Below are 16443 nucleotides of genomic sequence, written 5' to 3'. Positions count from 1 at the left end.
TATATATATATATATGTATATATATATATATATGCAATGTCGCGTTTTTCATAGAACAAAAACGTGAACGACCATTTCTTGGATCGTGATGCAGCCGTTGCAGAATGGCCGTCTGAACCCTGACCCTTCTGATCATATGAAACGAATGATGCTAGTGGCTTTGCCGCTGCTCGTTTGCGATAGACGGGGGCGACCAAGGGGGGGAGGTAGAAGTATCACAGTGGATAAAAACGAAGGCACGGGAATATCGGAAGCTGTTTATAAATGATTTGAGTGAGAGAAGCTGGCTGCTATGAACATATTCTGTATATACGTTAAGAGCGAAAAAGTATCATAATCAAGAAAAAACAGCCAAGAGATAACGTTTAGTCCTCTGATTAAAAGTACGGGCCAACTGCTGCATTGTACAACACGCGCCTAATACGCTATGAGCTGCTGCACCACGGTTGGGTGTCCAGAACAAATTCGTTCCCCCCCTTTCACTCACTCACTCACTCACGCCCATACACACACAGGCAACAATGAAGGGACTCGCTATTATTAAAAAAGACTTGGCCTTGCCGGCTGTACCGGGCCTTCCTAGTGTGGGAAAAGTAAACACGACATTCGTAACCGATGCTGGGTGTTTTGTCGGTCACTTAAGTAATAAGCAAGCTGGGTCAATTTTTCTCACGGGTGTTATACTTCAAACGCAGACTGGCTACAGATTAACATTAGCAATAAATATGCATTTGATACTTGCCGTATGAGTCGATTTGTTGTAGCCAACGGTCAGGGAATCTAAAGATCCTTCTCTCAAATGCTGCTGCCGGCGCCTGTTCGATTCCTTTTCGTTCCGTCCTGCTCCCTGATGTTGTCTCTTCGGCGGCTGTTGATCCGCTTCCGGCTGAACGCGCCGAACGGTGTTATTACTATGGATGTTGCTGGCGCCTATGTTATTTATGTTCTTATTGTTATTAGTGTAATTGTTGTTGTTGCCGCCGCGGGGATTATTTCCGTTTCGGATGTTGTTGTCGTTATTCCTGCTACCGGCCTTATCCGTTGTTATAGTGACCATGGATGATGGTATTGGCTAGGCAGGACGTGGAGCACAGTCTCCAACCTGCGCCGCTCCGTTGCAACACTACCAGCTCTAGCAGCTGCAGTCGATTAACTTATTGATTGATGTCTCAGTTACGTTCTGTCGCCAGTTAGCTTTGTCAAGCCAAAATAGCGATATCTAATATGATTCGCTAGCGGCGATAATAATCACGAGATTGAAACTGTCGTCGATCCAGTATCGTTTGTATTTCGTATCTGGATCAGAGCGATGACATCTGGAAAACCGCTCGTATTTCTAGTTCTTTAAAGCTTGTCGGATATCTCACGAACTATACGCAGACGTCGCGGAAAAGTTCGCTTTCACTAACTTCAAAACAAGCTTAGTTTCTCGATGATTCCACAACTCAATGTTCGTAGCGTCTGACACGGTTAGATAACGACAGAACTTCTTGAGATCCATCTACGGGAAAATGTACCTTCCGTTGCCACATGACTAGATTACGTCAAACCATAGTCGTTACTAAAGTGGCATTGGTGTAACAGACACCTCTCCATTCGGTTCTGCCATAAATAAATGGTTCACGATATCTACCAAGTCCAAGATAGTAGCCTAAACTATTCTTGAATAAATTCGTCTCCCACGCTGTTTTCGTGTTTCGTGTCGACTTTTTGTTTCCGTTGCCTTATTTACCTTTTTTTTTCTTTTTCTTTTTTTTTTTTTGTAATAGAGCTTAGACAATATTGAGAAACGGATTCCACTTTATGTGTTCGAATACTGACAGAATAGCTATTTTAATAGTTCTGCTTTGTTAGCATATGACCGTTCTAGTGTGTTTTCGGCAAATCAGGCGATAGACTATGCAAACGAGGTCACTAAGATAAATTAGGAAACCGCTACAAGGGATTTACGACGTCTGACGTAGACCGTACACGCATCGCATCGCATCGCTAAATGGCGTAATACTATTACTGATAGCAATTGACTGTTGTCTGCTGTTTTGTTGGCGGCAATGCCCACATCCTGCAACCGATAACAGATTATCAAAGGAACAAAATGTTGTCAATTCTTTGAAATGGCAACAATAGATGAGATTCTGTCAGGTACCAGAATCAATCCATTTAATCTAATAGCTCCTTTGCTTTCTCTATGAGCTAGTCGGCTTCTCAGCAGTTTAATTCACTACGATTTTGCCGGTGAAACCGACGCTCACAGCTTGCTTTGACAGATCAACGTTGTCGGCCATATTGCCTCACCATCCTCGCATTGAACAAGACCTTTTTCTACCTTTGTTTATCTTGTATTGGTGTGTCTCAGGTTATTCTATTTCGCATCGTCATACGGATCTCAATGCTTCAAGTCGTCTCAGACACGGCGTTTCACGTACATCCTTTAATTTTCAAGCCTTGTTGAAGCTTCGCGTCGACAATTCGGTCCGTTCTCTTCCTCCCCCCCCCCCTTTATTTGTGCTTGCCGTTCACCATACTTCAATCACAAACGCTCAGATTGTATTTAGGCGTCTCTACACGACTTCGCGCTCATACACGCGTCATGTACCTTTTGTCTTCGCATGCACGTCATGGCTACCGTTGAAAACCTGTGGTGTTTTTTTCCTTTTCTTATATCTAGGGTTACATTCGTTTTGGATTTCTGCAAAATGATACTACTATCCGATTTCGTACAGACCTACGTACGGCGATAGTACTCGTTATTGATGTAAGCGTTCTCTATCACAGTCGTTACGTTATCACAGAACGACAGTCAATCAAGCGTCCGAATCAATATCAGTGTACCAGCACAGACTATTATGTTTCCAATGGATTAAGTAGCTGAATAATCCGCAGTCGAATCGGCTCGGCCTTGAGTTACCAGTTATAGCCAGTCATCTAGCTCGCGAAGTTTGTTCCTATGATCGCCATAGAGTTTACTATTTCTGTTAACACGATCATGAACCGGAGGCTGCTGCTACGAGAGGAATCCACCGTCGACGTCGTCGCATTACACCACGACACCTGCAATGAGCGTACAAAGGCCACACAGTGATAAAGTGTCACAGGAGTTGCGCCCAGGACAAGCGTATCAGCTAATATCGAAAGCTCCTTACAGACTTCCAATAAAGTAGAAAAACGCTTGCCAAGGTTCAACACGCATGCGGTCTTCGTCCAGCGTATATGTGTGTATATTGGGCGAAAATTCTATGATTGTGTACATGTATATATATATAGTACTTCTTTTAATCGAATTGTCCGCTTTATATACAGGTGGTCCGGTGTCTTTCTGTCGCGAGCAAAATTGTCACTTATAAATGCCTCTAATCATTCGAAGCTTGTAGCATCCGACCGGTATTCCAATGGATATTACCGTTTGGATGAAACAGAAGTCAGGTTAACGTACAATGGCAAACGCTTTGCCATTCGTTAGAAGTAAAACCAAGGTACAAGTAAGGATTGCGGGTAGAGTACGCCTGAACTATTTTTCCTCTGTTGAGTATCGAAATCTATTGATAAAGCTTTGATATATGCCACAAATAGGTTGTAGCTATCTTACCAAGACTCTCTGACTGTTCATAGGATTCAGTATATGGAGAACTGGTAAGTGCAAATTAAGGATGGGTTGCACAGCCTAGAATTACATTGATTGTCCTTGCCAGCCTACTCCTAGTCCTAGCTTTGGATTTACTCTACCGACACTTGATACGAGGCAGATGACTTCTAGCAATTCCTAGTAAGCGCTCGAACTCTTTGTTATACTGTGAGCACGTAAATGTTTGCAAACAAACCATATCAATTTTTGCAATTCAAAGACAAGAGCTTCCTTTTACCACAAGATACGCTTTTTTTTTCAAATACGGAACGCGCGTTTTGGCTAATCTTTACGATCTACTAGGGTGAATACTTACTTAGCCGTTACTTTGTCTTTATCCTTCGTTCATATTGACGTTTCTACGCTCGACGCTGATAAATGCCCGCGCCCGAATAGAGATTTGAGCCTACTTCCTTTTCAAATAGGCCAAACAGATACATCACTATTGCATGTCGGCTTAGCAGTCCGATTGTAAAAAACACGGGCATCATTAGATTAGCAAAGTGTCTGCAACGAACGGTTAACTGCGATCGACAAAGGTGGTACAAACAAAAAGTTACTTTGATATAAATATTTCGCCAGATATATAAGGTAGAGTACGATGTGTCTCTACAATTCATTTACTCCACAATTAGTAGAATAAAATCGATTTGTAAGAAAGCCTTTTTTTTACGACACTGTTACTACTCCCAGCAATATTTTTTTTTTGCATTGTCCTCTCTCTCTCTCTCTCTCTCTCTCTCTCTCTCTCTCTCTCTCTCTCTCTCTCTCTGAATGATGATTGATCTCTCTGTGGTGGGAATTTTCCCCATGCTTGCACTGACATTTGTGGGATATTGGGCTGCCTGTCTACGAGACGTGTGCTATTGACTATATATTAAAACAATCTTCACTGGCATCTGCTGGAGACGCAGTCGATCAGGAAGTTTATGGTCTTGTCAAACCTGTTCCACGTAGAACGTCGAAACGACTGACTGATATGCCGTTAGCACGACGATCGTTGAAGTACCGTGGTGCCACAATTCTCAAACGAAAGATTCAACTTTTTCGAGTAGAATGACTCAATTAGTTCCAGCAACGGATGCCCTAACACGCTGCACCTCAGCCATTTGGTGTGCAGCATATATGGTATCTACTATCGGGGCAGGCGACAATAACAATTGGCCAAACGTAGGTGTTGCCTGGTAACTTAAAAAAAAAAACCATATCTTAAAATAGAACCTAAGACTTTTAAAATCATTCATATAATATTGAAGATAATAACTGGAAAGTCCAGAACACACGCGCTATTCTGGGGAAAAATTGATCGATCAACTTCAATGGAAACTCAGTGACTTTTTATCTGCTTTGCTAGTCATCCGTTTTCGCCTTCGCAAGATCTCTCTCATTGTATTAGTACTTTATTTGGAAATTATTTTATTAAGATATGACGCACACAGGTTACATAACCTATGATATGCAAGCCTTACAAAGCATTTACCAAATTTAAGCTAAACAAAGACACATTGTTACAGTGTCAAGCGAAGCCAAGCTCATCCTGAACAATAGAAGGCATATTTCGGCTATTCTATTTGTTGACCATTTTATTGTAGAGTTTATTTGGCATTGTCTCTCCTTCTCTATTCTTATCGGTGCTGACAGTGATATTGTATAAGCGGAAAAAACAATGTATCCCAATAAAATATACGTTTCTTTTCGAAAAAAAAATACGTAAACGATTTTTACACGTTACGTGTATTACGAGCTGGAAATAAACAAAGCCGCCATACATATTACCAGGTGCAACTAGAATGCAGATAAATACGTACATGCGCATAGGTAATGGGGTCTTTTGGAGGCCTTGGCATGAACGTTCTATTAGTAGACCTACATACAGGTAATATGTGACGACTCAATATAAACTGTCTGAAGTTATTTACTCAATAATTGCACGTCTGTTGTTTCTATTCGTTATTACATAGATAATAGATAAACGGCAGGCATAATGTGGATTAAGGTCGAAACTACGTCCTATCATTATCATTGTCATTATATCCTGCAGACTCAGCATGTAATAATTCTTGACAGCCTATGAGGATGGCAATGGTGGCTCGGGCGTCAGTAATGTTACATACGTAAACGTTGTCGTAGTGGGCTACCTGGTTCCCCGATAGTTCGCTGCCATCATTTGAGTGTAGCGATAGATGCCTTAGGACGTTACCACAGCGTTGCCAGCCTGAGCGCAACGATGTCGAAGGCTTTAGGTGTTTGCCGTTGAAGGCAGGAACATCTTATATCTATACGTCTCGCTTTGTAGGCTAGCAAGCCAAGATATACTAAGCTTTTATGATCTCAAAATAGAATTGAGTACGTTTTAAATAGAAAATGTATCAAACGGCATCGGTCCACACTTTGATACATTAGAATCGTCGTTTTACAAAAGTGGTGGCGTAGAGAAAATCGCATCTACACATTCAGACGTGCTGAATTCAAACTTTAAACGTTAAATTTACTGTGAAAATGCTGATCTGCTAAAATCGTCAGCGGAAACAAATGTGGTAAATTAATACACGACTTAGTCAGGTGGCCGAACAAAAATTCTGTCTCAGGTAAATGTTTATCTGATCACACAGAACCCACGGCTTCACTGTGCCCTAGCCATTCACTAGTTGCGGTATAGCTTTCCGTTGCCCTGATTCGTTCATGTTAACTTTCAGTGACCGCGTGCCTCTTCTTTATATTACACTTGACTTTAAGACAAAACGGGAGAACAGCATATGCGTTACCTATCGGCACAGGTTGATTTGTTAACGGCAGACGCTGGGTGGAATCTGTAAGTGCCTCGTGTTTTTCTCCGTCGAAAAAACTTAGGGTGAGTTCTATGGTATAACTGGGCGAATTATATAAACAGGATTTACACAACAGCCAAATAGCTTTTGTGAATATTTGATATTAAATTTTATAGCGATGAAAATAGTCTTTCGGATCAGGATCGTCGAATATCACTCAACCGCTCACTCGATAAACCGCTTTCCTACGCGGCTGTGTTTCTCAGTAGCTTTATTAGTTATCTTAATTCGATGTAAATCAATAGAGTCACAGCAGCCCACAATAATATGGGCTATTACACATAGATTTCAATCACGGGGCAGCGTTCACACATTCGTTTACGACGTCAGGGTTGATGGCTGAGTCGCAGTGACATATGCCAATTGAGAAACTGATCAGGACCAAAAAAGGCCAACCAAACAATCCATTTCGCTTCTAGCATTATTTTTGTATCGAAGTACCCCGCAAAGTTTTAGCGCATTATCATATATCGCCGATCTAGCGCTGAACGCGGTAAATTGTTTGTATATATATATATATATATATATATAGGTGATGTATCCGACTATGAATGTCGAACAGGTCAACAAAACACAGCCCTGTTTTAATACGAAGCATTTGTCTTAGAATCGCAGTGCATCAAGGTTCCTCAGTAGAACATGGCCGTGTTACAGCTCTGCCTGACGTGAGTTATTGGACGAGCAAATGTTCCTACATAACAAAGAATATCTTCGGTGCGGACAACTATGGCTGTGAAGTCCTGCATCGATTCACTTGTCTTGGACGACAATTGAAGCCTGTAGAATATCCCGTTGAAAAACTTCCCATAATTCGAGTGTTTTTTATTTTTTTGCCGCCAAATACAACCGCAGCTGATGGTCTGCCGTTACGTGGATAGGCCGCGTTATGAGGACATTAAATTTATGCAGGATACTTAATCTGCTGACCCGTAAAACAGTGAATATGTCGTATCTATCGAGCAGCTCATTGTATGGCCGTGACGGAGGCGTTTCGTAAGGGCCTCCTTAGATAGGACGTCACTAGTGCAAGGATGACAAGTCTCCTGTTATACTCTCTATATGTTATATGTAACGTGAACAGGAATAATGGGGAGAGAAGAAACGGTGTAACGACAATTATAACAGATGTTTTGGTAAACAAATACATAATTCCTACATTACGTTACTTGTAACCGTGTCGCCGGTGTATATAACGAGTCTACCGACTGAAATTATAGGGAAAGTGTAACAACGTAATCCTGCCGGAAAATAGCCAACGGAAAACAGGGAACAATCTATTTTTTTATTTCATTCTGTTCAATTGGTTCCGCCACTTTAACACTATAATGACAAGAATGGACATTCAGTCTATAGATACGAGTAAACATTTCGAAATTATTTCAGCTACCAATATATTTAATGGCCTGCAACTGAAGAGGATGGTAACACAGGTTGCGATTCTTATCGACAAAAGAAGTTGTGAAAAAACTTCTCCATTGTTTGTCCATTAAAAGCAACGGCTGCTAGCAGGCGGCGCGATCTGAAAACTGACGAGCTTGGCTAGCGGTACGCTTCCGTTGAAGTTACCAATCAATTTCGTTCGTGCGCATCGCAAAGGACACACATTTGCAGGCGTATGCGTACAGCCTGTGTCACACGAACTTCCAATACAGAATATAAAGCCCTGCTCTATAAGTAGTAAGATTCTTGACCTTAGATTATGCTACACTAGATTTCAAGAAATCTGTAATCTACAAGTAGATTTGATATTTTCAACATAAAAATGAAATGTCTGATCTTGACGGTGATTACCGCCGCTGCATATAAATGAAGTATGAGAAACCTGAACTCATTATAAAAAAAATCTTCTTTAGTCAATCTTCGTCGGTTATTTTTCTGGTAAAAGAGGGCTGAAGCTGTAGTGTTATCGCGATCATGAACGAACCAGCATACAAAAAGAGTCAATGTCAGAATGAGCAGAATCTATAGTAGAACGTTCGCAGGATGCCCAGAGCCCAGGAAGTTCACAATGCGCACAAAGCAGACGCTGAATGCGCGAACGAGCTACCAAGCAGACTGACCATTAACAACGATATATATATATATATATATATACATATATATTGAGTCGACGCAAAGCCAAACACATAACAGAAGAACACGAAGAATTCTCTGAAATCCAACGGTGTACGCTGTTTCTTCTTTGGACAGAGGCCGATAAACGTTGATTTTTTTGGGAAAGAGAAACTTTCTTGCTTACCTCCCCCGACATGTCAGGAGTAAGTGACACTAAGCTAGTAGCCATCGCTGTTCCACCACTACTACTAGAACCTCTGCTACAAAACAATATACAAATAATCGAGTGATTAACTGATTGACAAATGTTGTGCTTTACTTTGCTGCGTGTCCCCCATGATTCCCATTAGTACTTCTTATATATTCAAATAAATACACTTAAGTATCTTACAGTCACTAATACTTGAGGGGACCTCAGAGACAAAGTCTAAGGAGAACGCACAATATACATCGATGGATAGCTACCAAGTGGATGATAAATGCCTAAAACTTTTTCTTTGGCTTTGCAGAGTCCTACGAAGGCGCCTATTTCAAAATATGCTTGATAAAATACCTACAGAAGTACTAATAACAATTGTATAGACCTGTTATGCAAGATTCGATCGCGGTAGTCCTTCGTGCCTTTCCCGTGACTTCTTAAACCGTTCCATACGGAACATAGTAAATTACGACAGATATATTATAAATAATCTAATTAACCAGTTTGGTGCTAAATGTGATCAATTGCACGAATAGCATAGAACGTGTCATCCTGACAAATCCGATATCATTTCACCAAAGAAAAATTCCAGTATCCCCTTCACAGTTTAATTTTTTTACGAACGTAAACAGTAGAATAACGATTCTGAATGGGGAGTTTCATTGATCGGGCGGTTATCTCAGTTACGGAAACGAAACTCCAGCAGATTGGGGGTGCTACATTGGATGATAGCGACAGTTTTATACGTTAGATCTGTCATCCGGTCGTCGGCATACGTTGACAGGTGTTTTCTTTTTTTTTTTGCCAAATTTACAATATTATACGCGCAAACGGTTTGCGGAGAACAGGCAGAACAGAGATAGCCGCCTCTGGGACACTCGATCGAATATCTGCCTTTTTACCAGTTAATCTCATATAAATTAACTTCGCTATCCTATTGCCGCTTCCAGTAAAGGGTTTAAGCGCCCAAGCAAAGATGGAGAAATTCTGCTAAGTTGTGCTTACAGTCTCAAATGTATTCCAGCGTTCGGACTTAATCAGCGTGTACTTTAGTTAAACGCTCCCTATAAGCTGGATAAAAGTGACGACCGGAGACGACGGCGACTGTAAATGTAATAACTTGAAACCTGCCGTATACGAATAAGAGTAGTCAAAGAGGACTATCGTTACGGAAACAGGCTTATTATACGATAACATATAACGCTTTTGCCTTAAAAAAGCCAAGCTTGTAGCCCCTAGCACAATTTACCTCTTAACAAATAAGGGTGATAATAGTAACATCTTTACTCGATAGACGTGCTTATTTTTTTCGCTTCTAAAAAACTAACGTTCAGTTTTTGGCCTGTGTAAGTTAATAACGCACGATATGTTTGATATTGTGGCCTTAAGCCGGCTAGCTGTAACGTTCCAGTATTAATAGAATCAACAATTAGAGACGTGAAGTGAAAATTCAGATAAAAATAATTGATTGCTGTGACAGAAAGAGCTGATAGCAATGACGTAGAGCTGAGACCATATCGACGTCCACAGATGGTTAAAGGTCTAACACCACAGACGACATCGGATCAAAAAATGAGGCCACTGTGCCAACGATGCCAGATCGGAAATTCGTTAGGAGAAAATCAAACAGTAACCATATACACGGCACAGCACATAAATGGCGACCTCTTAAAGCCTTTTTAAAAACTGTGTTAAAACAAAGGCCGATTTCAAGCAAATGCTTTTAAATAGGCCAGTCTTGACGGTCGTCTTTATTCAATACAATGGCTATGACTTTGATTCGGATCCTCGAACCTTTACCAACCGGCGTGAAATATTCCCTTTATAATTCTGTGGATGCCTTGTTGATACCACGACTAGGCGAGTCGACGTTATCATGCAAAGATTTGTTAAATCCTCACTCAATAACGTTTCACACATAATAATCTAATGGGTTGAAAATCCCCATTGTTTGTCGACTATCACCGCACAGCATGCTTGCATTTTTAGGCAGCCAATATCGGCTTGGATGGGCTTAGGCATATATTGTTGGAAAACTCATGGTTTTCACTCAGACACTCCAGCTGCAGATATACTTCTTTAGTGATGAGCTTGTCCTTGGATGTAGTGCGCTTCCTCCACAGGACACAACCTTCAAAACGTGGTAGGCATAGCCTCTGGATCCAGAGCAAGCCCGTGATCACTTCTGTGGTTTATGCTGCCATCGAGGATAAAGTTTCTTGTCAGACTAGCCGAAAACGACCTGCTACAATAGGATTTAGGCAGCGAGTAGAAAATATTAACGAAATCTATTGGTCTTATTGTCCTAAGGGAGTATTTGTATGACTTCATAACATATGGCGTACACCTAAGATTTTCGCGAAGAGTCTGTAATATCGTACGCTCGCTTATATCCGATTGCTTCACTGGTGCCTTGATAAAAAAAAAGCAGAAAGATCATTAGAAATACAACCTTAGACGGTAGCAAATAGATTTAGAGCTCGCACTGTTTTTGTTACGCTATACTGTGGCCTAATTCGGCTTCTTCTGCAGCCACATACTCATCTGTAATGCGATCCAAAGTTAGCCAGGAAGTTTATAATCTTGATAGCCGATTTCTGCTCAGATTCTGAGAACGACACAACATTGCTCGTCATTACGAGTAGATTGTGTTATTGTGCAAGGAATTGATTTTTACAATCAGCGAAACCAGGAGTAGCGGATGAGCGCGTGCCCGTGACAACAAACAGCCTACTAAAGGCGCCGTACATTGTGTATGTAGAAAGTGTGAGCGGATCTACCTGTCACCGCCTTGAAACACGATTGAAACTGAGCCGAAAGACAGAGTTTTTCGCAAGAGCCTTACACTCAACTGGATCAAAGGGCCTCTGGCAAACAAGTACATTGGTTGCGTGTATATGGAGCTGCACTCTAAACTGTAGTATTTCACTACGATGCCCGTTAAGAGGCATAAACTGTGAACGCATAATATCATAATCAGCAAAGTCAAATATTTTAAGCGAACTACCTATAAAAACCTTGATTTGCCTAAAATAACATAGACTTGAGCGTGAACATATGCGTCAATACCTCGTTATGGGAAAATGTAGGTTTAGGATAATTTCAAAGCGAAGGGATTTTTAAAAAGCGCATGGATGCGACAATGACAGATAATTCTTATACGGATGCGTAAATCTAATAGCTAGTAAGTGAACACACAGTACAGCATAGAACAATTGCCATGCTTCAACTTAAGTTGACCTCAAATATCTAACGAAGAAAGCGAACGTATGTACGCTGATATGAGGGATACATCCACACATCCAAATTGACCGTCATGATCGAAAATTGTCTATGTTATTCATTGCATTAAATTTTAGGCCCGATTTAGCCCAGAATGAAACTCACTAACTTCACAGTGATGTTCTCATCGTACTCGGTTGTTTCTATAGACAGAGCCATTGCTTATTCGGAAGCTATTGTAAGATACGATCTCTGTCCCGTTACATTCTACGGCCAGGCTCGTTACATGGACTTGGCCAGCAGCGATAAGCACCTATAAATTTCTAACGTTTGTTTAATCTAATTAGCTAGAATGTGTCTCTAGACAAAGTACAGAGGAAGCAAAGTTCGCACATCTATTGGGGGGGGGGGGGGGTACGTTTGCGTCTAAAGAAGCCATATTAGCATTCTTGACCAACAACAGATTCACGACAGCATTTAGATAATCGAACAAAGAGGCCATATACACATAGAAAAATGAAGGTTTTCGAATTGTAGATATCTTATAAACGTCTTCGACAATTTCGAAACCGACTGAAACGCCCCCTACCGCACGTTGCTTCTACGTTGCAGAAGCTCAACAAAATGTTATCGTCGCTTTTTTCTTCCAGTCGATCGACAGACTGTCGATACTGTTGAAACAATGCCGACAACTTACGATCAAGTCCTCGTAGTTTTCCTATCTAAAATTTCTCTTGTTCAAATATGTCAATGTGACAATTATTTTTGTTTAAAATTACAGAGTAGGATGTTCCAGTGGATGGATTTTAAGTCCTTGCCTATTTAACCAAAAGAGTTTTTAAGTGCTGCGTAGGACCGAGAGATTGTCTCGAACAAATCAAATCTAGCGAAACTTACACAAATTATGGAAGGTAAGATGAAACTAGCGAAAGAGATTCGAGCTTGAAATGAAGCTCACTTAGTTTTATAAATAAGCCCAACAACATGCACGTATGTCTCTTGAAACTGAAGCAGCTAATGAAACGTACATCAATTAAAGATGATTTATCAGTTGTACATAATAATACATGCCAAAAACATCAGGTACCAACAGGACAGCTGCCGAGAAAATAAGACATAAAACCCGAACATCTTTCCGCTTTTTTATAATACGCTAAATACAGAGCTTACTTCGATGTTAACGAGGCATTTGTCTGAGTCTGTGTGTCTCGGACCTATTAAATCCTGGAACTCTCATCCTTGAACCTGGTTCGTCTATTTAGCTCTAAAGAGCTGAATTTGAGTACGATAAAAAGTATAGATTATACGACAGGCTCACGAGAAGCGATGAAACATAGTGAGGTACGCAGATTTGGATCTGTGTTATAAACTGTCATCCGACCTGACTGATCATCATACATTCGACTTTAGATCTGCAATTTTTCTATCGCACATAATACTAAATATAAAAGATCCTCGGCGATTTCTAAAGGATGCTTTCAGCTTATCTTCCGCGTTTGAAAATGCCGCTGATAACTACACCGAAAACAGCGCGCCTTTTAAATCACCTTTACATAGACAAGTTGTAAGAGAACGACTTACCACATGGTCTATAAGACCCTTGATAGTTACACTAGAAAACAATTTAAAAAACCTGGTCATGGTAACGAGTCGAACTTAACAGAGATTGTCAAAAAATAAATTTATTAGTTATTATATGTACGGACCACATAGTAGATTGTAGACGATCAATTATGGTTTGCGTTGTACGCGGATACACAAAAACCAATCAACACTTACCCTATAACGAGTGCGACAGCACATTGTCCATGTAATTGTTGCTCTGAGTTTTCGTTGGCATCGGTGGCCGATTGCATGTATTACCTCGGAACCATTTTAGCTTTGAGAATACATTAACTTCAATCTTTTATTTTTTGGCTCTGTGGAATATCTGTCAGTTAGAAAAACAACATATCTCACTGAGTTATCTTAATCCGTTAGAGTTTATTACTGGGTCTCGCTCGAAATTTTAGATGACAAATGCGACAAGCACTTTCGACGGAGGTACGTCATCTCATAACGCTTGACTAAGAAACCAGTCATTTCGCGCAGTGACTGTTCCTTCGTCAACACGCGCTCTGTCTTTCGGACGTCTACTTGTAACGTCACTTACGTATCTTCGAAGCTAATGGTGACACTAGCGCGTCGTTCTTTTGTTTTCAGCCGAGGAATTGTTTTCGATGTACGAACTCCACACTGTTGTTACCTTAAACAAGTCGACTCGTCTAGAAAGCGTTTAGTACTGAATCAGTCAGAAAATAGGGAAACTTGTATGTAGCATAAATCTGCTGATGACTGACCATGTTGCTTTTTCGTTATTTACTAGCTCTTTCTCACTTGAACAGTAGCTGTCTGTTTACAATGTGTATTAAGCAACACCTCGGGCCTCTTCTGTTGTCATGAAGTCCGGACGGGGCTGGCTTCTACCTACGGCCTATTTCGGTTGACTCCGCGCACAGTGCTTTGCTATGCTTCAGATCGGATAGCAGCGTCGTTAGTTGACGAAGGGATTTCTGACTTGCTGATTATTACTTGAATTTCTATTGGGAACCTGCTTGTTGAGGCGCCATGCTATTTATGCTATATTCTATTGTTGTGACATTGGCCAGTTGTGTGCGCACCGTCCAGTGACGAAGATGTCAACAGGTGTTTGGCCTTCAACGATACAGCACAGATTTTTGTCGTATTACAGCTATACTGCTCAAGACTTCTTATTAGGCTTCGGATACGTTCTTCAGATGAAACCCGTCAGATCGTCAAGTCTGTCGTAGGCAACGTGTCTAACTTATAACTGTCAAGTACTGATCCAGGACTGTTATATTCAGGCGTGTGTATCTTTCCATGGCTCCTCTTGAACCCTCATTCAGGATGTTACGGAATGTCGTACTCGGAAATTTTTGTAGATGAGATCTGTCCGGTGTTGTGGCCAGTCTGCCGATTATTGTTTCTAGCTTTTTTTTTTTTAGCCTTCTAAGTGTAAAGAAGACGAGAAGGGAACGTTAGGCTACTCTCTTATTGCACTAAACCGTCCTGTACTTTCTATACATTGAAGCCATGTAGTAAATCATTTCTGACCACGGTTGTCGCCATAGCTTCTACTTGTTAGCTGACTGGCAGTGCTAAAGCTACCTTTCTGCATGCCGATAAGCGTCCATTAATGTCTGCTTCTGCAAACTGAACTTTCCCAAATATAAAACACAGGTATGGTGAGATTTTAAAATTCTGTTACACGAACAAAAGCAGGGACCGGCAGAGGGACGAAAACGCTTTCAGGACTTCTTAACTTGACTTTATTGCTTCTGGCGGTGCTGATCGCTCATAGGCTCTCATGGCCAACTAGCAAACGAACGAACGAACGAAAGAATGTCTCACGGAAGTCAACGACAGCGGTCTCTATCTTCTACCTGACGAATGGAAACCAAAACGATGGTAGCGCAAAGCAGACTAAGGTCTCGGCGGGTCCTGCTGCTCGCGCGTCCTTACTCAAACACATACATACACCCACACTCCGACTGTTGACTGTTCACTGGTCACCGCCGCCGTTGCCGCCGTGTGTCGTCAAGTGGGAACGTACAACAACTATCATACAACAGCGCAGACACATTGTTCAGGCGGTGCAGGCAGCACGCCAGTAGGTAGCACTGTTAATTGTACGATCGCCACTAGCGGCAATTGTACGATAGCAGAAACGGGCGACAGGGACGCGCAGCAACTTTTCGGTGGTTGCTCGTCTGGTTTAGCTCGTCAAATCCGTTCGTTTGTGTCGGTCGTCCTGCCCCTGTAACTGGCCACCGAAGCAGCAGCGAGCACGGCGGCAACGGCCGTTGCCAACCAAGTCGTCATTGACAAAAGCTTAGCCCCAAGCGGTCCGATTGGTGTTATGGCGGTGGAACTCTTTCGGTCGAAGGTTCTGCAGTTGTTCGAGCAGCTCTTCCGTTAGCGGCGGAAGCTGCTGTTGCGTTGACTAACTGTGCAACGCAGGGTAACACAGCCCGGCGTTTCCTAGCGCCGCTTCCCTCGCCACTTCTCCGACGTTGTCGGCCGTTGCTGACGGTCGCTCACGGGCGCTGCGCTGTCTGTGCTGTTGCCGACGAAGGCCGATGCGAGCGGAAGACCGATGAGTGGCCACTATTATCGGCCAGCACCGCAGGCTGCCGCAGGCACGACGGCAACTACGAGATCGAACGCGTTGACGACAAGAACTGGCGTCTGCTTAGGTCGGCGCGCGCGAAAACAGCGACAATAGGCTAGGGTGTATCCGGTCGAGCTCTTTCACTCGTTCAATCGCGTGTTAGTAAGCCACTACAACAGCTTGCTAGCTGCTAGGGATTATTAGCCAAAGAGTAAATCTGTTCCTTCTCTTGGGTTACCATGTCATAAAATTCCACCCATGTAAACAAGTACCTGGCCGCTGTCACCGCCACCACCTCCTAAAGAAGCAGTCACTTCGCTCGATCCCACCACGTTACCAAGATGGT

General features: G+C 42.0%; 1 protein-coding gene across 3 annotated transcripts in view; it reads right to left on the bottom strand.

Annotated features, from left to right (window-relative positions):
• Positions 1–16176, bottom strand: part of ATP8B (ATPase phospholipid transporting 8B) — a 74176-nt gene extending 58000 nt beyond the window's left edge. Inside the window, exons 1-3 of one of the 3 annotated variants that reach the window (XM_086975901.1) lie at positions 13706–16175; positions 3939–4146; positions 743–3051 (exon numbers count right to left, since the gene is read on the bottom strand). In XM_086975901.1, the coding sequence (XP_086832027.1) occupies positions 743–1057 (315 nt within the window). In that variant the 5' untranslated portion in view covers positions 1058–3051; positions 3939–4146; positions 13706–16175. Of the gene's footprint in view, positions 1–742; positions 3052–3938; positions 4147–13705 lie in introns of all 3 variants that reach the window. The other 2 variants (XM_086975900.1, XM_086975906.1) reach the window with 2 other exon arrangements.
• Positions 16177–16443: the final 267 nt, after the last annotated feature.

This window comes from Varroa destructor, unplaced genomic scaffold, assembly GCF_002443255.2.
Source record: "Varroa destructor unplaced genomic scaffold, Vdes_3.0 BEIS01000007.1, whole genome shotgun sequence".
Taxonomy (NCBI): domain Eukaryota; kingdom Metazoa; phylum Arthropoda; class Arachnida; order Mesostigmata; family Varroidae; genus Varroa; species Varroa destructor.
The sequence above is the reverse complement of the archived record's forward strand: the minus strand, read 5'-3'. Positions and strand labels throughout refer to the sequence as shown.